This window comes from Phalacrocorax carbo, chromosome 12 (assembly GCF_963921805.1).
Source record: "Phalacrocorax carbo chromosome 12, bPhaCar2.1, whole genome shotgun sequence".
In the NCBI taxonomy this organism is placed as follows: domain Eukaryota; kingdom Metazoa; phylum Chordata; class Aves; order Suliformes; family Phalacrocoracidae; genus Phalacrocorax; species Phalacrocorax carbo.
In genome coordinates, this window is record NC_087524.1 from 5,741,685 (window position 1) to 5,765,481 (window position 23,797).

At 38.7% G+C, this 23,797-nt stretch overlaps 1 protein-coding gene across 1 annotated transcript in view; it reads right to left on the minus strand.

The window, feature by feature from the left end:
- Positions 1-703: 703 nt before the first annotated feature.
- BTAF1 (B-TFIID TATA-box binding protein associated factor 1) overlaps positions 704-23,797 on the minus strand; it is a 48,899-nt gene continuing 25,805 nt past the window's right edge. The window contains exons 12-38 of the mRNA XM_064463848.1: positions 23,446-23,586; positions 23,208-23,332; positions 21,941-22,061; positions 21,762-21,866; positions 21,372-21,521; positions 20,617-20,759; positions 20,287-20,461; positions 19,599-19,802; positions 17,062-17,488; positions 15,808-15,998; positions 14,700-14,853; positions 14,500-14,609; positions 12,145-12,346; positions 11,594-11,742; positions 8,509-8,661; positions 7,895-8,016; positions 7,558-7,725; positions 7,306-7,383; positions 7,096-7,225; positions 6,271-6,412; positions 5,970-6,100; positions 5,412-5,537; positions 4,457-4,609; positions 3,663-3,874; positions 3,348-3,507; positions 2,549-2,719; positions 704-2,303 (exon numbers count right to left, since the gene is read on the minus strand). Of these exons, the coding sequence (XP_064319918.1) occupies positions 2,157-2,303; positions 2,549-2,719; positions 3,348-3,507; positions 3,663-3,874; positions 4,457-4,609; positions 5,412-5,537; positions 5,970-6,100; positions 6,271-6,412; positions 7,096-7,225; positions 7,306-7,383; positions 7,558-7,725; positions 7,895-8,016; positions 8,509-8,661; positions 11,594-11,742; positions 12,145-12,346; positions 14,500-14,609; positions 14,700-14,853; positions 15,808-15,998; positions 17,062-17,488; positions 19,599-19,802; positions 20,287-20,461; positions 20,617-20,759; positions 21,372-21,521; positions 21,762-21,866; positions 21,941-22,061; positions 23,208-23,332; positions 23,446-23,586 (4,290 nt within the window). The 3' untranslated portion in view covers positions 704-2,156. The remainder of the gene's footprint in view (positions 2,304-2,548; positions 2,720-3,347; positions 3,508-3,662; positions 3,875-4,456; positions 4,610-5,411; positions 5,538-5,969; positions 6,101-6,270; positions 6,413-7,095; positions 7,226-7,305; positions 7,384-7,557; positions 7,726-7,894; positions 8,017-8,508; positions 8,662-11,593; positions 11,743-12,144; positions 12,347-14,499; positions 14,610-14,699; positions 14,854-15,807; positions 15,999-17,061; positions 17,489-19,598; positions 19,803-20,286; positions 20,462-20,616; positions 20,760-21,371; positions 21,522-21,761; positions 21,867-21,940; positions 22,062-23,207; positions 23,333-23,445; positions 23,587-23,797) is intronic.

Here is a 23,797-nt window from a genome sequence, read left to right on the forward strand (position 1 = left end):
AAGAGCTCTTAGTTAAATACTAAGGTAACCAAAAATGTTTTTTATATACTTAGTGTGGTGTTCCTGCAGGTTTCCATTTTGAAAGTGTTAATTCACAGAACGCGTAAGATCAGTCAGTACATATAACAATCTTGAAACAATTATTCTAGGTTCTGCTCCCTCATTTTCCAGGTGCAGGAGTCTTTTTGATGTCACATCCAAGAGAGCCATCACTAACAGTATTACGGTTGCATAGCAACCTCAATGTGATAAATAACTGCTTTAAAGCAGTCCTTTGCTGTGTATTTCTTCTCCAACAGGAGCCAGTTTCCTACCACTGCAACTAATAACTAATAAAACTCTTGAAGAAAAACCATATGCAGTGTTTTATGACTAAATAAGAGGTTTATTTATTCAAATATCTTGTTATTTCTGGGCACTATCACCAGATTACTGCACCAAGTTATCTTAAAGTACCCAGTATTCCAGCATTACAATTTCTCTGCAGACAGAACACCAGGCCCCCATCTTGCCTCTCCCCCTGCTTGGATCATCAATTGAAAGCACAACAGAAATAGTCTATGTATGAAGGTAGAAATGAACTAACATGATGCTAGTAATCCAGCTGTAATTTCCAAAAGCATTAGTTTTTTACCTAGTCAGCTACAGCAGAAAGTCTCCTCTACAGAAAAAAACCTAAACATGGACATACACAACATACAAGTTATATATTCCCAGTTTTGTTTATTTTCATGGAATGCTAATTTTGTTACAATATGGCAGTTTGTAACTACTGAAATGTGACGTTAGTTCATCTCCAATGCTGCAGAACAGTCTTGATTTATATATATTGTTTTAAAACAATCTTATTTTACATAGTTGAGGTCTCTGGTGGTTTTTAAGCTCTGATGCTTAAGCACACAGCAAGCTACAAACCTTAGGTTTTATATTTATACATATATTCTATGTATTCAGACAACTGCTGTAAGTCATCTATAATTTAATATTTATAAAAAGTGCATATACTGGTACATATGCACATCTAGAAACACACTTTTACTACTGCCTCCCTTTTATAAAAAGCTGCGTAACATACAGCCGTACTATTCTCACTCACTGCTATTAAAGTCCTTTACTATCTTTGTTACACAATTTCAACTATTCCATTCCCTCAAACTGAATGTAGGTATTTCTATGTATATTTCCTCCTAAAGAAAAAAAGTCCTCCCTATTCCTTTAAGAAGCTTTAAATCATGCATCATTTTAGTAAACAGTCACTTTAGCATGGATTTTAGAATCTTAGACAGTGTAAAATCTACTTCTGGAAAATGTCTGTCTGTATATTTAATTTCTTCTTTTAGTTACAAAAAATATATAGGATTGAAACATACTGAATACATGCATCTCTCAAAGTGGCTATATTCTAGCCTTATAGATAAATTAAAAAAGTACACCCCTGCTAATAGGATGCAAACATGGCCTCAAACAGGCCATTACCTGTATTTAATATAGCTCATTACATTAAAAAGTTCAAGTCAGCTGTTCTCTCAAGATGGTGTCAAAAGACTGAAGAGTATAATATATTTATACTCAATATACAAAGGTGGGTGCACATACCTAGTGCCATTTAATTTTTCAATACTTTCGAGGCTTCCAGGCTTTGCCTCTGGTGATACAAGTCCTGAAATGATCTGAATGAAAGTTTAAGTTGAAAACTGTTCTTTAATACACTGTAAAAGCAAGTTGTGTTAAAAGAAAAATGTACACTGAACAACCTGAAGTACTCACTGAAACAACTGTACAAAGCTATTATAGATACAGAAAGAAATAATGCTGGACTTAACTTCAAATAGAAGTAACACTTGCTAACATATGTAAAAACTTGCTTTGTTTTATTCTTCTACCAAGTAAGAATTTGCAGCCGTTCAGAACAAGTAAAATTCAAACCACCTCACAATGTTTACATTTAAGGTTTTTATACAGTGCAAACGTTTAAGACAGAATAACTCCCCAGTGAAACAGGTGACACTACTCAATGCCACTCTTTTGAAGATTCTTCTTTCAATAAGTCTATTTACACATTAAGCTAAAGGTTCACTATATATGCTTTGAAGTTTGCTGAATATCAGCAGAAAAATACGTGAACTAGCAGCAGTTGTATTACGAATATATGATGGTTACTTTAATGAATGCATAAAGTTTTCAAGACTGTATTCAGTGTCGTACTGTTCTTGATCCCATAGTTCTCCAAGGTTTTCGAGTACTGATTTCATTGACGCTTTCCCAGAAGAGGTAGAGGTATCTGCTTTTTCAGTTTTTCCATCCTTCACAAAAGGAAAAAAGAAAAAAATCTATTAATATACAGAATAATGCTTTCAGGAATATACTGAATTCTTCGAGTCTGATGATTCTTTTTGAAAACCAGGAGGAAGTGATGTTTCCCCAAGAGCTGTCTACTACTCATCATTCCAACTTAAAGCATTTGTCTGACTAAAATTTACACTTCAGACCAAAGCTTTTCCCTAAGTCTCTCTATTTTTGGTAGGTGTTTGTAAAAATGGCTCTTTACCTTGTCAAGAGTGAATAGATCAAGAAGTTGTTCTGTTCCCATGCTCTGTAGGCTTGCGTTTTCTTGGCTGATCACTGTATTTGCAATATTCATTTTGAACTTCTGAAGACCCATGATCTTCTCCTCCAGAGTTCCCCGGGTTATCAGGCGATATACATTAACAACACGTTTCTGAAAGGAAAAAGAAAAAGCACACTTCACTAAAAAAAAAAATAAATCATTGTAGGTATTAAAAAAAGTATAACCTTTTAGTATTCATCACGGACAGTCTGGAAGCAGTTTGGCTTGGAGTTACCCTTCAGCAATTGTGCTCGCTAGGTCTGACTGCTGTTAGATGAAAAGCATGAGACTACGCCAGCATAGCGTAGAGGCACCTGCAATTGCACCTGTACTCCGGAAGTTAAGAATTGACTGCCTTTCATAGCCGGAGAGGGAGACCAACAGCAGTCACTCCTTCCCTGTCCAGGCATCAGAAGACAACCCCGTGGGGCTTCCCTTCAGTTCCATGTCTCAGTTGCCCCCCTTCCTCCTCTGAAGGGCAATTCTTCCCTGGCCTTGCTTCAGCAGCTCAGGAAGTACAGAAAAGAAGGCACGCCACATTGAGGGTAGGGTAAGAAAGCGCACACTTCAACATCTGGCACATTTGCAAGAAAGCAGTGTGAATGAAAGCTTGGCGGAAACCCCCAGATGTCACTTTTATTATATGCTAACACCTTACTCAAATTCGAGGAAACAGGAATTCAGCAAGGGGTGGGGGAGGGGAACCAGACAAACTTATGGGAAATTAGGAGTTCTTCACCTGCCCGATGCGATGTGCCCGATCCATGGCTTGCAGGTCTCTCATTGGGTTCCAGTCATGTTCCACAAATACTACTGTATCAGCCCCTGTTAAGTTAAGTCCCAATCCACCAACGTGAGTGGTGAGCAAAAGAACGTCTATAGATGGGTCATTATTAAACCTGCACGTAAGAAAGTTAAGCATGGTAAATTTCATTTAAAATAATGAATTTACGAACCTCAACTGCTTTGAGGCAGATAAAAGAACAATTTTGTACCATAAATAATATAGTTCATTACAGTTGGCCTCATATTGGTTACAAAGGGATATGCTCACCGTGAAACAATGGAATGCCTCTGACCAGCAGGTATGCTGCCGTCTAGTCGTAAATAAGTAACGGAAGGTAACTGAGGTTTGAGAAGGTCGTGCTCCACTATATCCAGCATGCTTTTAAGTTGGCAGAAGATAAGTACTCTGTGCTGGGCCACAACAGCTTCTGTACCGCTTTCTGAAGAGCCACCATTCCCCAAACCACAGTCTAGCAGCAGCTTAAAGTGAAAGAGCATTAAAGTGTATCATCAAAACGACAGTACATCTCATGTAAATATTGACGTTGATGGACTATCAGAAGTAAAAATAAGAGACAAACTACAGAAGGAAGTCTGTAAATGACAGCCAAATGACATAATGCAAAGTTTGACTTCACTGTCAAACTATGAAAAATGTAAGAGTCAGCAGAATAGTAATTTTCTTCATTTTGCTTTACTTACAATAGAATTTAAGTATGTAATGCAATCTAACTTTATCAAGCTAATAGTCTCCTGTGTAATAAATCGGGGAAAAGTTTTTCTGTAATAAGAGGGATGGGAGTAAAACAGAATTAAAGAAAGGTTCTTGACATGGCAGCAAAAATTATGCGAAAATCATCACTTCAAAGCAAGGTTGTGCTTCCCCTGCCCCTTGAATTAACAGGAAAAATAGGGCATATGCCTAAACCCCTTGTACTTTACTACTTTTGCTACTTAACTACTGTTCTAAGATCAGTTTTTATATTGATGAAATCTTAAACAAAACCTCCTAAATTTTAACACATGTAGGAAGTTTAAGGTACAGCATGCAAGTCTACTTACTTGTTTTAAAGCAGACAGCTTAGGTGCATGTTGGATATCTCGAAGGGATGAATTATGAGCTGCAAGCTGCTCTGTAATTCTTTTATATTCTGGATGTTGGGTTGTTAGCACTAATGCTGGATGGTTGCATAGCTTCCGTAAGTATTGCAATGCCTTTATTTAGGAAATGAAGTTCAAGGAAATGGTCAGCAACAATGCAGTTACAGAAAAAGGATGAACAAAATTGCTTGCAAGTATAGGGGCTACTCAGCCACATTCCACGCTTTGGATTTTAGGGTATATTTTCATTAAAATAAAGTTGCATATTTATATTAAGAAAACCTGTATTTCAAACTGAATCAAATAACTGTTAGGAGCATAATGATCTTGGTTCCTGTTGCAGGAACAGTGCAAAGACTCCCATTTCCCACACCTTTACGTGAGTGTGGGATATAGTGGGTGGCCTGGGGAGCTGTGCAGAGCTGTTGAGAATTACTGTTTCCAAGTAGCCAAGACTTAATATCTGCAGTTCTGTAAGACCATGAACCTTCATAAATTGAGGTCTAACCTTAAGGAAACTTTTTTGTTCATGTTTTAGAATCTTAATTTTGTAGTGTAACAACTGGTGAGATCAAAATTAGTTCCTGCTTGTTTTGAGGTTTTGCACTTTTGGTAACCAGTTTTTAATTGAGAGTAGTACCCAAGATCCACAAAATAGCTGAACACCAGTTGAGTAGAACACATTAAAAAAGACAGTTTTATATGACTTAAGACACAAAAACATAGTTCAAACATAATAGCTATATATTGTGTTCCAGGCAATCTGATAAAAAAAAAAATCTATATATTTTACTTACACATTTGTGGCCATATGATCTAAGTTAACTATTTTGATTTTCATTTTTTATTAAACCCAGAATTACAGTTCCCAGAAAGAAATGAACTAGGTAGTAAAAATTACTGACGAAATCTGTACCTGAAATACATGACCTGTAGCTTTAAGCTTTGGTTTTTCAGTTTCTTCATTCAGTGAAATTGAAGAAACTGTTTCATCAATGTCACATTTGGCACGAGACTTGGCAAAATCTTCATAAAGCTGAACCTGTAGACCAGGCCCCAGACAAGAGAATGAGTATGTTTTCCCCAACGGAATTAAGACAGTAATTTTTAGAATTTAGTTACAAGTTGAAATTCTGAATTATCATAAATCAAGAAAGCTATTTTATGTGTAGCACAAGATCAAACAGTAACAGTGGAATCTCTTGCAATTTATTTCTTTCAGCTTGGAAAATATTCTTTTAAAAAAGTCTGCAGACACCTAGATGTTGTTCTTGTAGAACAAGGCCAGAAATTAAGCTAATGAAATGGTCTATTGCAATTGGACTAAAACATGGAGTAGGAAAACTTTTTTAGTCCTGTGGCACCAGAGAATGTCAGAGCTGACACCAGACTGACCCAGGAACACAGAGGTGGTTCCTTTGTGATCTTAACTGTGCTGAAAAAAACTAAGCTTCCAGCCACTTTTTAAGCATACCTGTAGAGGACTGAGAATACAGTAGTAATCTTGAATAATTTTGGGTGGAAGATCTTGCAGTACATCCTCTTTCATTCTCCGTAGCAGGAATGGCAGAACCTGGCGGTGCAGTGCTTCCATTGCAAGAACTCCTGGTGAAGGCAACAGAAGCAGTATTTTAGCACAAAAAAAAAATAAATCTCAAAACATTCAGCCCCCCAACCTCCTACAATGGAACTGACCATGCTCTCTCTTTTCATTAGCAGTTCTCATTGAAAGGAAGAAAACAAGAAAACACCAAGATTTAATGTTTGATCCTTACCAGCCTCTTGTTCTCGACTGGAGCTTCGTGCATCTCTACTTGCCAGTATTGGTTTGCCATAACGAGCTGCAAATTGGCGTTCAGTACCCAAAAATCCTGGCATAAGGAAGTCAAACAACGACCACAACTCTAAGACGTTGTTCTGAAGATAAGAAATATTTGTTACATTATTTTCAGAAGCAATGAATTATTAACAAGTTATCAGAAACATTTCCATACCTATTTAACACTGCCTATAAAACACTACAACTGTAACACTTCAACATACTTTTGAGCTCCTGGAACTTGGTGGCTCTTTCATCGACCAAAGTTACAGGAAGACAGACCTACATGCACTTTACCATATAAGTGGACGTTCTACCGTGTCTGATGTATCAAGCCACATCCTGAGTTCTGGACAACAAAACCCAGGAGATGCCAGTGATCTTACTCCTGGATGAGACACTCAGAGAAGTTGTTTTGGACAAAGCCCAAAATCTGGAGTTCTTAGAGTCCAGTTTCTTACTAATTTCACTGGAGGCATAAGGAAACCCTCTCTCCCCTTCCCTGCCTGCTACTTAAAGAACAAGTGGTAGAGGAACTCTTGTGCCAACTTTTGAGCCCCATTAGTACCATGGATCCTGCACCCATTCCCCTATACACGGGTATACGGGAAAAAGGAAGATGATGTAGTTTCAGGCATTTAGCACTGAAAGGCTTTTTTACAAGGTATACTTTGAACAAGACAACTCTGATAAAAAGCACAATGAAATGGACTGCAAAGCAGACCTCTTGCTTGTTTTCTACTGCTGACCCAATTCCTTACAAAAGAAGAAAAGCAGATACCTGGATTGGTGTCCCAGAAAGAATTATCCTGTAATTGGCAGTCAGCTGTTTTACTGCTTTTGACAGCTTTGTTTTTCCATTTTTTATTACGTGGCCTTCATCAAGAATGCAGTAATTAAACTTAATATTTCTAGAAAAGAAGAACATAGACTTAAGTAGCATTTAAAATTCTAAGCTATTAAAAACCTCAGAAAACAAACCAATTCTTACCTGAAGAAGTCAATGTCATTTCTCACAACATCGTATGAAGCCACTATGAGATTGTGTCTTTTCACCTGATGCTGTAACCTTAAGAAAAAAAGAGATCATAACTGAACTGTTCCTTACATATGTTATTATTTCAGCCATTAAAGGTGCCACCAAAAGTTTTACCATCCCCACAAACTATGCTTCAGCAGTAAAGTGAACTGCAAAATTATATGTGTGGTATTTTACCAAGTCATAAATGCCCAAGTGCATTACCTTGCTCTCTCAGTAGGAGGTCCTGTATAGTGCAAGGGATTAAGATATTCTTTTGAGCAAAATTTGCCCACTTCATCCACCCAGTGTCCTGTGAGCGTAGGAGGGCACACCACCAAGGACGGAAGAGGAACACTGTCCACCAGTTTTGTTCTTGCATATTCCTGAGCCCTTTAAGAATATCAAAGCGAGTTCAAAAAACTGTTTTTCACAGAATGGCTGAGGTTGGAAGGGACCTCTGGAGGTCACCATAGTCCCAGGACTATGTCCAGAGTCATTACCATAGATAAAAACCTACCATTAAAGTCTTTAAGGTAGAACATTACTTGTTTAAGCTTACCTGAGGCAATGATCACCTGCAAGAATGCAAATGGATTGTAAAGTTTTTCCTAAACCCATGTCATCGCAAAGAATTCCATGAAGTTTGTATTTATTGAGAAATGCCAGCCAGTTCACTCCATCCTGAAATCAGAAAATAAACTAAGTACCTCATAACTAGCCAAAAGCTGGTTTTTACTTAAGTTTCAGTTCAGATCATCCGTCACTGCCAAACCATGAGCTTGTTTCCCACCATAGATGCACCCACTACAGCCCATTCACTCAAAGCAGAGGGGAGCAGAGGGAGGAACTTGAGCGCCCAAAGAGTACAGCGAGGCCTGGCTTTGCAGCGGTGAGCTGCCACAGTCACCCCGAGCAAGGCACAGGCCATCAGCCAGTCCCTGAGAAAGAGGACAGAATCCGGGGGAGCGGGGGGGGGGGAATACTAAAACTAAAACAGTATAAATGGCACACATTACTTCATTTGTTCTTCCTTACCCAAGAGTCCAAGTACACACTGCACAGGTGAAAACAAAACAAAAACGCCAAAAAACCCAGCACCCAAACAACTCCTACCCTTCCATAAAATTGTATCAGAGTGGAACTTATTGCTCTTATAAAAGTACAAGCTGTTACCTGCTGGTATTTTCTGAGCTCTGCTTTGATTGGTACTGGAATTTTGTAGTTTTCCAGTTTTTTTCCATCCAATAATTGTTCCAGAAAGTGACGTTCTTTAGCTTTCATCCGGATTAATTCTTCAGACATGTTTGGTGGATCTGGTATACCAGCCTAGGACAATGTTTTTAAAGCAGTAGTGTAAGAACCATGGTACTTAATTCTCACACAGACAATAGGAAATAAGACCTCATACTTGCTTAGACATTTTAAGCAAACAAAAATCTGCAGTCTTCTCAACGTATAAATCCCAACTCAGAGCTATACGTGTTTGATTCCTTGAAGATCAACTCCTACACGGTTGTAGGGAGCAAAAGACATTCTGCCTCAAAGGTCACAATGAAAAGCTTGATACTATCACATAGAAGAGGGGAGATCCTGGTCATGCTTTTAAGATTTTACAGAGGCTGAGCTATTCTACTCTAATCTGAGAGTTTATCTGGCTGGCTAGAGAATTATTTGACACCCATTTCTCCTTAGCCACAATCTACCAGGCAAAGTTGGATAGATTCTACTAACATCAATAGAAGAAAAATCCAGATCTAAAGTGATACTGAAATCCATAGTTTGAATTCAAGCAGTTGGAAACTATTGGGAAAAAGAAAAGCCTAAACCCCTCCAGGTTTGTAACAGCAGCCTGTGACTTCCTAGGTACTACCCATACCAGGCCAGAAGCCCAAAGCAGCTATACCTGGGGACCAAATATGCTCCGACATTCTTGTTTGCTAATAATATACAGCAGCAAAAGCAACACTGATATTTTCCATCATCACATCTGTCACCCCAGTTTTTCAGGCCACCTCCATCTTTAGTTAGCTTTCCTTCAATGCCCAAGTTACTGATCACTTAGGGAAGGCTCCTGCCTGAGAAGAAAAACTATTAATAATTCCACTGTGTATGTGATTAATAAGGAAGGGGGAAAACTAACCCAAATTTCAGATGTTAGAAGTGCTCCAATAAGGTATTTAAATACATAAACACAGACAACAGCCTACTTGTTCAACAGCTCTTCCTACCCTGCCTTTTAAAAGAAGGTCTGAAGTGTGACTATCGTGCCTGTTCGTTTGGTAAGTATATTGTCAATTTGCAGCATGATTGCTTATCAATAGAACAGGACAGATTAATTTGAATCATTTATCTTATAATCCTTCTCTCAGTCATATTTCCATTTTTATGGTTGAATGAATAATGAAATTGAGCATAAAGATACAGGAAACTGAGCATAGCTAAAGTTCTTCTGAGTCATTTATTGCTATTGTTTCCAATTCCTCTCAGTTCGAAACCAACACTAAAGTACAGATTAGAGACTCCAAGCTTAGTCAGACCTCCATCACTTTCACTTATCCAGCAGAGCTGAATTCAGGTCCTGCGTTTTAGACAGTATATAAAATGCCAGCAATAAACACAAAGGACTAGACAGATTCTTTGTTACAAAACTGTAAGTCATGCTTCAGGGACATGAAATTGAAAGAGTGGGAAGCGGTTTTTTGTTTGTTTTAATAATACCACTCTAACTACTGAAAACTAAGAGTTTATCTTATAAAATATCTGCAAAACTGCCCTAAAAGGTCTTCCCATTTAAAAAAGTAAAACTGCATCCATAAAATATCACTTCATAAGTTCTTTCACACAAAGTACGTGTGAAACTCTGTCTATGAAAACTTGATAATAAAGTTACTTCAATCTCAAAAAAAGGATTCCTTAGTAAAGTATTTCCTCATAAAACATTGATTTCCCAACTCCCTATCAATCCACCCCCCCTACTCTTCCCACTGAGGTGACTCCAATCCCTCTTCATTTATCAGTTTAAATTCCTTGTTTGGCCTAACATGTAAAATTGCTAGCTTTCAAAAGACTGTCCCACAGCAATACTGGGGTTTTCTCTCATTATTCATCTACTTCGCTCTAAATTTGCATATTTAATATAGTTCAATATCTGATACTGAACTTTCTTAACTGGAAAGGTAAGTGTTATGGGAGTTCTTGAGTAACCATGGAAAAGAAATATGAACTGATCAGGCATATGTATACAATTAATAAAACAAGGATTCTACATTTTTAAGAGATGTGCACTAAATTCTATTAAAATAGCTTTAAAAAAACCATCTAAGCTACATGCATTCCATCGGATTGAGTTTGGATGCATGTGGAGGGCACAGGTGCGAATGGCACTGGATGCCAGAAATCAACTTCTACTTTGCTCACTTTCAACTTGTTCAGTATTTCAGCGTAAGCATACAGGAAGGAAGTGCTCCATTTAAGGCAGATTGCTAGTTGTCAGATTCTTGTGTTCGATTATGCTAAATTAAAAAATGACATAATAAAAGATACTAAACCCATTAAACCGACTTTTGCTTTTTTGATTAGAAACGTGCAAACGAACCCTGAACTGTGTTCTATTACCATCTGGTGGTGAAAATCAGTTACTTAGAAGCCTTGTAGTCCTGAAGTACAATATTGGAAAGTGAGGTATGCAAGTTGTAGGAGGAGTGAAAAACGGAAGCAAATCTGTACTGATTAAACACTACTGGATTGTAATACACGTAATATCTTGCCCAAACCGGTAGGGTAGGGCTTTTTTATTTTAAGAGCTAGGAATAACCGTATTTATCTGCATACTATTTCTATTACTGCTATTTCATTTTTTCCTTTTTAAATCAGTATTGCTTTTTTATGCATTTCTCCTGACCACACACACCACCACGCATACCTATGGAGAGTGTACCTATAACTCCCAAAGCTTTTGAGCCAAAACTAGCAAAAGCAGTATTACATGCAAAATTAATGAAAAACCACTAACTTCATATATGCATTTGAAATTAGTTTCTTGAAAAACTTCAACATCAGAGAGTTACTAGCAGAGGGTCCAATTTTACTCATTTTACATCGTAAAGGACACACCTTCAATTATCTGATATGGCCTCAAGATCTATAAGAAGTTACTTATTCAGCACTTAATGAGCCAGAAACTTGGGACTTTGTAGCTGGCGAAAAAGTGGATACAGGGCAGTTTGCGTACTCAGTATTACTTACAACCCGAGCTTACCTCAAGAGGCATTAGTCTGATTAGCGTTGCAAAGCACTGCGTAGCCATAAAACGTACACTGTCTGTCTGATCACTCATTCTACCCAGAACTGGAACCACCAGGAGAACAATGTATGGAACAATACCAACATCCAGCTGTTCCATGACACCTGGATCGATTATTAAGGAAATAGTTTTTGCCAGTTTAGGATTGTCTGACATGAACGTATCCCTGGCAGATTTCACAGTCTAGGTAAAAGCCATTAATACATTACATTCAGACGAACAACATTTCTACTACGAAAGCAATGGTGGTGGGGGAGAAAAGTCTGATCTACCCAGTTACATTTAGCCCAGTGAATTCAATGGGTTGAGAAACTGAGTTACTTCCACCAAAATTTCATTGGATAAAGGCAACGGAAGTGAAAGTTTCTTCTATTTCTGGTCTACAGGAGGAAATCGCTTAGTATGTCATTCCTCCTCCCATTTTTTTTCAGGCAACAGTTTCTGTTCCCCCAGATTATGCAATTGCAAAGAGGTTTCTGCATTTTTGAATACTCAAGCAAGGATACATGCAAGTGCTTCAATTGCACCTTCTTGTTTGGTGTTGTCATCTATCGCTCCCAGCCATGGTAGAACTTTCTCTAGGAAGATATTCATTGTTTCCATGGTAGCTATTTTGCTCATAACACCTACACAACGAGCAGCCATGTGTCTCACTGCAGTGCTGGGATGCTGAAGGCACATATAAAGATGATCCAAATGCTGTATTAACTGAAGGGGGGGGGGGGAGAACGACACATGACAAGGTTAATATGAATTATAAACAAATTACTGAATTATTTTGAAGTAAACAGTCTTTTTAAGTAACTGTTGCCTCCCAAAGAATGCTTGAAATGGCTCCTTAACAAGATCTAATTGTTTAGGATCAAAAAATTGTTTCAGAAGAAAAAGACAATTGGACTTTGAACAAGTATTATTCCTCAAGAGTTAAGATATAGAGAGTAACAAAGTGTTCAGGGTTTTACGCAAAATGCAAATTGAAGAAGCCCTTGATAATTAAGGAGATGTTTCACACTAGAAAAACACAGTACTAAGTACTCAGAACTTTAAAAAAAAAAATATTTCTTAAATAGAGATACACAGATTGAAGAATTCCTTCCAGCTAGTGAATTTTCCCTAGACTCATCCCATTTATATTTAGGCACACAAATTATCCATGTTGGGAGTCTGTCTTACTCTGTGTGACAAGACAGACACCCAGAAGGAAATTCAAATCTTTCCAAGGGGGTACATGTGTACATACATATCTTTTTTTCCATTGGCACAAACACATTTTTATGTCAGGATTTTAAACAGATGGTCAGGTTTTTCCTAGTGTGGAAGTCCCTGAGTATTAGCTCTGATGAACCAATTGCACCCTCTTTCACTTTCTGTGGGTTTTTGTGGTTTGGGGTGGGTTTTTGTTGTTTTTTGGCTTTTTTTTGAAGCCTGTATACAGTATTAGCACCCCCAAAACCAATCTACACAATTAACTACACACTACATATAGGTATATATAAAAAATACATATGTGTGTGTATGTATAAAAAAGTCTTTCCATGTCATATACTAAATTAACTCAAAATTACTTCTAATTTTAATAAAGTAGGTAAGAAACAATTCCATATGAATTTCCTCCATCTGCCCAGAATTCTACAGCCATTCCTTATGCTCAACCTTTCCCATCATATCCTTTCCAGACGAGCTCTGGCCTACTTATTCCTTGCATGGGAGCCTTTTCGTGTATTTTCATCATCCTGTTGCCCTTCTCTGTGCCTCTTCCAGTGCTACTATATTTGTTCTGAAATACAGTACTGCAGGTAGGCTAGTACTAAACATTGAAAGGACAGAGTGCAACCTCAGCAAGTTCGCTGATGACACCAAGCTGGGAGGAGTGGCTGATACGCCAGCAGGCTGTGCTGCCATCCAGCGAGAGCTGGTCAGGCTGGAGGGCTGGGCCCAGGGGAACCCAATGAAATTCAACAAGAGCAAGGGCAAGGTGTTGCCCCTGGGGAGGAACAACCCCAGGCACTGCACTGGTACAGGTTAGGGGCTGAAGTACTGGAAAGTGTCTCTGCTGAGAAGGACCTGGGAGGGCTGGTGGGCAGCAAGCTGACCCTGAACCAGCAATGTGCCCTTGTGGCCAAGAAGGCCAACGGTGTCCTGGGCTGCATTAAAAGGAGTGTGGCCAGCAGGTCGAGAGAGGTTATCCTCCCCCTCTACTCTGCCCTGGTGAGACCACATTTGGAGTGCTGTGTCCAGTTCTGGGCCTCCCAGTTTAAGAAGGACGTGGAACTGCTTGAGCAAGTCCGGCGGAGAGCTACCAAGATGCTCAGGGTGCTGGAGCATCTCCCTTATGAGGAAAGGCTGAGAGACTTGGGTTTGTTTAACCTGGAGAAGACTGAGGAGGGATTTCATCAATACCTATAAATATCTAAAGGGTGGGTGTCAGGGCAATGGGACTAGGCTCTTTTCAATAGTGCCCAATGACAGGACAAGGGTAAACAGGCACAAGTTGGAACACAGGAAGTTCCACCTGAATATGAGAAAAAACTTGTTCCCTGTGCAGGTGCCAGAGCAGGGGCACAGGCTGCCCAGGGAGGCTGTGGGGTCCCTTCCCTGGAGACATTCAAACCCCGCCGGGACATGGTCCTGTGCCCCCTGCTCTGGGTGTGCCTGCTCAAGCAGGAGGTTGGACAAGATGATCTCCAGAGGTTCCTTCCAACCCCCACCATTCTGTGATTCTGTGATTATATTCAGATGTAGGCATAATGGTGACTTTCTTATTCTTATTCTAAAAAGAAGCCTTACAAAAAAAGATTTAAAACAGTGGCAATGAACAGACTTAATTGCTTCATACAAAAGATGTATTGGAATACGATTACCAGAGGATGTAGCTGAGTATCCATTGAAGCTGCTGTTGTTTCAAAAACCTGTAAGGAATTTACCAGCTCCTGGGCAGGAGCATCCCCTTTTTCCAGTAAGGACTTTCGGTCTGTTAAAAACAGAAAAGGTGTTCAGTTTAAGACTGACATACTGCAGCCAGCCTACCAGCGCCCCCAGCTTAAATCAGAAGCGTAATTACCGAAGTTATTTATGTGAATGTTGCTCATTAATGAACCAACCATAGCATCCCAGAGATGTGGCAATCCCGTTGCCATTTCAGCACCAAAATGTTTAGCTATAGTAGATAAGGCAAATTCAGCTCCTCTTCTCTGTACGACATAAGGTTTCTGAGCCTAAAATGAAACCATTTAACAGAGTAGTGAGGACAGATACATTTAAGAAGAACAATTATTTTCAAGGAGGGTCCCACTGTTATACATGCAGTTCTGATTTTGTTTATAGCTAACTACAACACAATGCTGGTCGATTATTTTTTTTTCTTCATAATTTATTCTTTTTTTATACAGGTAAAAATGAAAATCTTTTATAGCAGATCATCTAAATCCTACAAATTTGGGGATATGGCTTTTGCCGACACAGGCCCATTTCAGCAAGAGATTTTCCAACTGTTTTTCATTCCAGAACCTCAGATGTTGCCAATACAACGGACACCAAGAACAGCAGCATGCTAGCAAAACTTCCCAAAATCAATACTGGATTTGTTGTTAAGCTCTTTCTCTTGCTCCCCCCAGCCTCTTCAGAAAGTGGAACTGGTAAAAATCACTTTAACAAGTAAGAACAAAATCCACAACACTGCTTAGGAATCACAGTCCTGACTAGGATCTTAAAAATACACTGAAGTTTTATATGAATAAAAAAGTAAAAAAATTTAGCATATCAAGTGTGGAAGTCTCATGTCCATCCTAAAGCCAATCGTACTTCAAATACTGTTTTTAATGCTTCAGAACTTCCATTGTGCATCAAGACGACCAACATTAACATGAGTAATGGGACACAATCACAGCAGTTTGTGGAAATCCACTTGCATGGATTTATATTGAGATATTCATCTCCTGTACAAGACGTAAAACATTTCAGGAGTATTCATTTTCTTAATGGCATACTAAAGATTTAAAACATCAGCAACATCAACTAACATATGCTGCCTGCATCACAAAATTGTATATCAGCTCAGTTCTCATGAAAAGATCCTGGCCTAAGACACAACGCTATCAACTCCAGTGAATTCCAACTAATGGAAAGGGGGGTGGACGTGCAAGTTGCAAATACAAGTTTTTGAAGTTTACCTCATCAAGTTCTGTAGGAATGCTTCCACTACTGCCAGTGGGGAGATCTGCAATTGGTGCTTTTGGAGCTTTTGGAGTAGGACCTCGCCGACTTGTGATGGCAAAAGCAGCTTTCTGATGTCTGTACAGTGTAATTATTCCCCTGTGCTTAGTAACTGTATGATGCATCCCATCCTTATCAGAGTTGGGCCCTAAAGAAAAAGACAGAATAGCTGACAACAATTTAAGCTGCAGTTTAAAACGTAGGTGGAAGTGATAGCTACATACAAGTCATCTGCAGATCTCAATGTGCTTTAAAAGAAAAAGCAAGCCGTAAGTGTAATCATCCTCAAGGACAGAAAAACTTAAGTACAGAGTCAAGTTACTCTGTTAAGAGCACAGTACAGACTTAGATTTTCTTGCCAGGTGTGCAAACTGTCACAAGTTCTTATGCCGCAAGAAATACAGGTACCAAAACTTGAGTCAAATATAAAAATTTTGCACAAGTTTTTTTTATATTAAAAAAAACACATCATGTTCTGAAGTTTAAACAAACTTAGGTTCTGTGTCCTTTACAAACAGTTCAAGAGTTCTATCGTGATACCATGATGCCACCAGTATCATTGGATTTGTTCACGTTTCTGTTTATTCTAATCAGCTTCGTTTTCAGTCTGATTTGAATCTTATTCTACTGAGATGAAGGATACATCCATTATGAAAAAGTAAAATGTATAATGGACAAACCTTAAAGCAGGTTAGTATCTCTGCGAGTATTAAGGTCTTAATTTGTGCTGCTCATTCAATGCATACATTTTTAGCAAGGGGCAGTCATTTAAAAGAAAATCCATGACCGTAGCACGCACAGGATTATTTGTTCATTTCAAACACTGTCCTCATATTTTCTTCTCTTACTATTAGCCTATTTTCATGGCATCAACGCAAACTGTTTTCTAATGAGCTACTTTAATTTCCACACTGATTCAGTTTCAGTGAAAAGCTCCATAACACAGGTAAATAAAATGTGATCATAAGTGGACAAAAATTGAGCAACAGTAAATAACTGAAAATCAGGCCTTTTATACATAAAGCTTCTGAAAACTATGCACATCATTGAGTTGCACATAATGTGTAGTTTGAGATACCTAAATTAAATAATTACTAATAAATTAAAACTCAGTTGCTGGCATTTTAAACACACTGAAAATAAGACTTACTTTAACAGTTGCAGAGACAAGCAGACATATTTTAAGAATCCTGGCAGTCTTAATATCGTACCTTTTGAGTTTTCATGGCTACTCTGAGGCTGTGCAGGACATGCTGCTAGTGGGGTAAGATGCGGATCCACACAGAGGGAGTTGCAGAGATTCTTTACAATCTTTGAGTTGGGACAAGGAGACCTTGCTGTACACTGCTGAAGTAACTTTGCTATACATGAAGCTACATAGTTTTGTACAAGTGTATTCTCCTCTTTTTTGATAGCTTCCATCAAGGGCTTTATAACGGGATTTAGCTTTTCTGGAAGTTGCTGCAAGTTCACAACTGCACATGCAGCAAATGTATGGACTCGCAGATGCAACACTTGCCATTCTTGGTTTGTTTCTGTAACAGTCATTTGGACTTGCTGTCGTTTACTGTCCAACTGTTGTAGAGTTTTCGGATTCAAAGTAAAGGATGATGTCACTTCATTGAAAACAGAAGTAACCTAATAAAAAGGAACAAAGTTACAAATCTGTTTCATTTTCTGTAAAATGGGATATCCGCTGAAAACTGCCATTTTCATGGCAGAACACGAGTCATTTCACCAGGAATTATCATCTCCATTTTTCCGGCAAATAGCAGGAAATGCTCCAAAATGCAGTTTCTGGAATCTTGAACTGCAGCTCAAGGGGAAAATCAGGCATATTATGAACACTTCAAGTCTAGATTCCCAAAGCTAAAAGAGGAGATTATGTACTCCTCCAAATTTAGATTGTCCTATATCCACCAGATATATCCAAATATTCTGGCAATACGTTAGCACATGACAGATAAGCAAAGGAGAATATGCTATGAATACAAGAGGCCAGAAAGGAAGTGCAAGGTCCCATGCATGCAGTTGTTGTTTCTAAGCTGGTTTTCTTCTGAGGAGAGAGAATGGGATAAAAATCTAAGGAAAAAGTCAGCACAACACAGTAGCTGCAGGACTTGCCATATCCTCCCCCACTCACAATTAGCTGACTACTCTTGCTTAATCTTTCACAGGGAAGAGATTAAAAGCAACATGGAATCATGGAAATGCTGAACTTGCTCTACCGATAGGAGATTTAGGCCCCTAAGTGCAGGGAGGATGACAGCTGTGGAGAGGGTTAGTCTAAGGTGGGGCGGGTTTTGCTGGTTTTTGCTTTTTACTTTTAAATGTTCAGGTCAAGTCTTTCAACTCTCAGACCTGTACTGCTTCATTCTATAGATACCTCAAGTTCTACTCCATGTGACCTTGATGACGGGAATGACCAAAGGATGCAAAAATATGAATAGCAAGGAGCACAGGGTTTTTACATCTAATGCCTGAAGACCCATAATACAATGCAGTGTAGGTTTGGTGTCTGTATTTCAAGAAAGCTTGAAGAGTTGAAAAGGGTGCAGAAGACAGCCACAGAAGATAGTTATCTGACAAGTCTTCTAATCCAGAATGGGTATCTCTTGAAAAACATGCACAGGTCACACAGCCCTATTACTTGAACCAAGAGTAAACAGTTGAGGTATATGAAAACTCCTGTACTTCGCAGACTATGAGCTCACATGATTCTGTCTGGCTTTACCTTGGGAATTTACTATTTTAGACAGTAGCTATAATCAGACTGGCTGCCAAAATTCCCCCTCAGCCCATACACACAATTATCTATAACTTTAAAGATACACTGAGATTTCCAAGTTAAGTTACTGCGTGTTACTACATAAATACTACCAAATGAGAATTTCAGGATCCATCAAGCTACAGTCATCATTGTCATAATGGTACAAACTTAAACCGTCTCTTGTTCTTACCCTTATCCTCAGCATCCCAGTTGCATACACAAACATATCCAGGACCCTAATGCTCCTCCTCCCCCACCCCAAGCTGTGCCACATCCATCACCATTCCTTTATCCTCCCCAGATTTATACACACCCCTCCCACACCAGTCCCCTTTTATTTTGCAAGCTCTAAAATCCACAAGCTCTTAATTTACATCCTACTTCATCTGTCCATACTCATCTTTCTCCCTGCTTAAGAAGCCATTTTGGGATTGGGAGAAAAACCTTTTAATTTGTTGACCCAACATTATCAGCTCTATTTTTGCTTACAGAGCTTGTCGTGCCAAGAGCTTCCTTTTATTATCACATCTAACTCTGACACTTTGAGATTAAAGATGACAAAACAATTGAACAGCCAGGAAAAAAAACACTTTAAAACACATGCTTGGGGGGGGGGGGTCCAGGGGTAGAAGTTCTAGAATTTACACATTTTATTTACTGGTCTTTTGACAGTGGTTTTGGAGGAGTTCCAGCCTGCTTTGTTTTCTTCCGTGCAGATTTCAATAGTGAATCTACACCTGGAATCAGAACACTGCCAATTTTTATTCCTGTTAAGTATCTACCTTGCATTCTACTCCACTTCTGCCACAGTCGGTAAAAACCGCAGGGGAAGTGGTTAGTATCTATTACATGTCTCATGCCAAAGGATGTATAAAGTCACACTATTTCTGAAAGTTACTGTCTGTGTAATAGTTATGCTGAAGATGCATTTCAAGACAAGAATAGGTTTGAAAGAAGGGCAGGCACGCCTCTACTTACCAGCTCATTAGCTTGATCTATTGTAAATACACTGCAGTTTACTCTGTTTCCGATGTCAATGTGTGCATCAGCTAACAAGGAGATGAGTTGTTTACATTCATTCTGCATTCGCGTAAAAGGAACAGCAATTTCATCGTAATAGAGATGTTCAGAAAGGACCCCAAGTAAACGAGGTTGCACACAAATGGCCACAGTTCTACACTCCTGTAACAGGAAGACATAATTTGTATTTCTGAGTAATCACAACTTCTTTTGTTCGTTTTTGGGCACTAAACAGCGCAATCTAGCTACAGAAATTCAGTTTCCAGAGGGACCATTAACATTCATAACCCAGAATATTAAAGACTATGAACAAAACCCTCAGTCTGCCACTGGAACAGAAGTGATAGTGAATGCAGGGAAGACAGTCCTGTTAAAAGGAAGCACTGACCTTAGATAACATGCATCTTGAGAATAGACTTATTTGTAGAAGACGTGAACATATTTACTGATTCATAGTTCTGACAGTTAGCTTTTAGCTACCGAGTAATGTATTCCTCCATTGTCTAACAACCAAAATTTTAGTATTTAGATGCATAACTACCATTTTAGCTTATCAACTGAAATTTTATTTCAAGCCAAGTAGCAGACAACAAGCTGTGGATTGAGGTAGTCAGTAATATTTATTTTTGCTGCAGAAACATCCTACCTTTTGCAAGGCTGCCCACTCACATATTACTAATGCAACACTAATCCTCTGCAAGGCAGATTTAGAATTCAAGTGGAAGAGCAGTAGCTGAGCTAATGATTCAGCTGGCTTTATTTCTTGAGTAACAGTATTTACACCTGGGTCACAAATGCAGCAGCAAAGTGCTCCCAGCAACCTGACAAAAGGAAAAAGAACAGTCACTTCAATGATAAAATTACTCTGCAATTAATGACTCAAAGATGCCAAAAAGGTCTATATAATGAGATTTTGTCAAAAACACTATATAACAACAAAAATTTAAATATTTTTTCAGATTTCCAGTAAACTGACTTTGCTGCCATCATCCGAGCTCGCATGACAACATAATCCCTTGTTGCCGGATCTTCTGCAATGCTGTCTGTCCCAGCAATGTATTCCTGAATCACTTCCTTATTCTGGGTTTGACCTTGACGAAGTTTAGCACCTGCCTTTTCCTACAGAATAAAGTTGGGAGAGGTTGAAAGTAAATGCATTTGTAATAGAAAAAAAGAATTCATATTCCACAATATTTCCAAAAACCATCATAACCTGCAAAAGTTGGGCTAAGCCAGAACATTACTTGGATAACAGACTACTTAAAGCAGTGAAGCATTGTAAATGACCTCTCCACTAACAGTATTCTATGGTCGCATTAAATGTATGATATGGTTCCTTCACTATAATATTAAAACTAACACTCAACGTATAGCTGACAAACTGAGTCCACAGAGAAAAAAGGAAACACCTTTCGGCGTGTTTGCAGAAACAATGCAATGCTTTTAGACTTAACTCAGTTCTGCAAACAGATGGCTTTGGAACCATGATGGTTATGGACCCATGTAAATAAAGATGTTATGCAGGGGGCGTGCTACATGGCAAAACTTCAAATTCTCATGGACAACCTGAGAACAACTATTTTGCTCTACAGGCTTGAGGTTTGCAAGATAGGTTAGAGTTGTAGAAAGGCACCACCACTCCCCTCTAACATCTTTAGAACATGTCTTTACATACAAGCAATCAGTGTCCTACTTTCCCCAGAATAGTTAGCGAGGCCACATTTCACTTACTTTTGATCTGGTTTTTACTTCTAGCAACATGTTTAAGTCAATGGGCAAATGAGATGGCTGCATCATTAAGCAGAGCCAGGCTCCCATCCATGGACAAGCAGCTGCAACCACATACTGTACAGATGCCTTGTTCAACAGTTCCAGCCATACCTTGGGAAAGAACCATAGTGGAAATAATGACAAATTTTTATGTGGTCTATGTTAAGATCACGTATGTGCTGATAAACTGTAGGAACCATCCGACTCTCCTTCGTTCTACAGTAAAGCTTTAGGCCAACTACAAAATAATTAACATGAATGCACTATTCTTTATCTGTGCAAAAGTGCAGAAGATACGAAAGAGCAGGATTCACAAACACTATATATCTAGGTCATAAGTCATGCAAATACCTTGTGAATAAGATCCAGAATTTCTTGGTTGCTTTCTAAGATACAAAATTGAAATATGTGCCTTAACATGTCTTGCAGAATGGGAGTCAGCCATGTTGAAGAGCTCTGAAACAAGGATACCATATGATCAAGTAGGTTCTAGTATGTATCATAGTAAAACACTAGTAACTAATTCTTACCTGGTCTTGGGTAGACAGCAGTGTGAATAATGTTTCCAGTGCTGCTTTTCGCACAGATGATATAGTATGATGCAAGAATGGCCACACGCGTGGGACCAAAACTGTGAGTGATTGCTGAATACTAGTACATGAAGGGGAGACGTAGAGGCAGTGACAGGGAAAAAAAACACATACACAGAGCCAAGTTAGTTTTGTTTATCCTCAGTTATGTAATTTTATCGAAAAGAAAAGATTTTCTAAAAAAGGAGAAGTATCATTGCATATGCTTGTGATTTTAAATGAAGGATCAAAGTTACTACAGCTTAATAATTTAAAATAGTTTGAGTATCTTTTTTCAGGAAAATACTGTTTTTTCTTACTGGTATAAAGAACTAGGTGATTCAAGCATGTATTTTTACCATGTTGTTTCCCAGATTATACTTTGGTCTTTTTTCAACTATTTAGAAAAAGGGGGTATCTGGTTTGTTTTGAATTTATTATTAGGCATTTATGAGTTTAGAAACAAAAGTAAGCTCGGATCTTTTGTGCATGAACTTGCACATCAACTGATGCAAGTAGGACATGCTGAACTAAAGATGGCATTAGTGACAAAACTTAATTCTTGATTTGGGTAAAAACCAGCTTCAGCAGTGACAATCACACAGGCTCAGAAAGGTAATGTGTAGACTGTCCAGCTTAAGTGCAGCTGCTGTGAGTTTACCATGTGCATTATCAAAAATGTTAACATACTAACATGCAATTCCTTTCATGTGACAGAGTCCCAGACAGAGAGGAACTAGGCATTGTCTTCAACCAGACACAGACTTACTGGCTGAACTATTGATGTAAATTTTCAAGTTTGTAGCTTTCTTTAGAACTGTTCCAATAGTAAACTTCTACAGGTGCATGCATGTGTTTTAATGTACACAGTTTGCTGTCTTGTTTGGAGTTTGTCAACAAGGAGCAGACAAACAGGAAGTTTGTGGGCAGGACCACCATATGAGTGGGAGCCGATATCCTTTACCAAAACACCCAAGATAAAGGGTCGGGCAGGGGGGGAGTCACAGATACCTTTTAATTGTTTTCTTGCCTTGCTCTTACTAATGTAGTGACAATAGGAGGACTGTCCTAACCTTCACTTTAAGGAAAAGCAAGAGTAAGATTAAAATGCTGATTAAATCAAGCATCTCCTCGGCACGTGATTTGAAAGCAGCTTTGATTATTCCAAATTGAAAATAACTGGACAGTCAAGCCTGCAATACTGAAGCAACACTATTTAAAAAGTTACCTGCATTTGCGGACCTGAGGATAAGTCAGAAGGGAAGAAAGAAGGATCATGATACTGTTTGTGGAAGCTGTCAAGTCATCCAATTCCAGAAGTGCATCCCACAAGGTATTCAGAATAAAAGGCACCTACACAAACAAGCAGAGAGGTTATCACAAAAACCAAAAGATATTCCAAATGCTGCCTCTAAGTGTTATTTTCTTCACTCAGCCTGAGAGCGATGGAAAAACAATTCAGCCACCTTCTGAGACTGAAGTTGGACCAGGCTTTCCACTACTGGTACTAAAGATGCTGCAGCAACAGCTCGGACATCATCATCCAGATCTTGCAGACCTTCAATTATTGCAGGCAACACTTTAGGCAATAAAGTGTTGATCATGTCCTGCCAAAAAGATCAAAAGCATTTTTAAATTTCAAAAGCATGTAATGCCCCAAACAACTAAGGTGTACTCTGAGCGTGTGAATAGACCTCTCTGTTACACAAAACAAAAGCTACAGGTCCAAGACTATAATCTAAATATTCTAAGTAAAACCTAGATTATAAATTTGAATGAACTGTAACTCAGGTCAGTTTTGGTGTAAACATTGCTCAG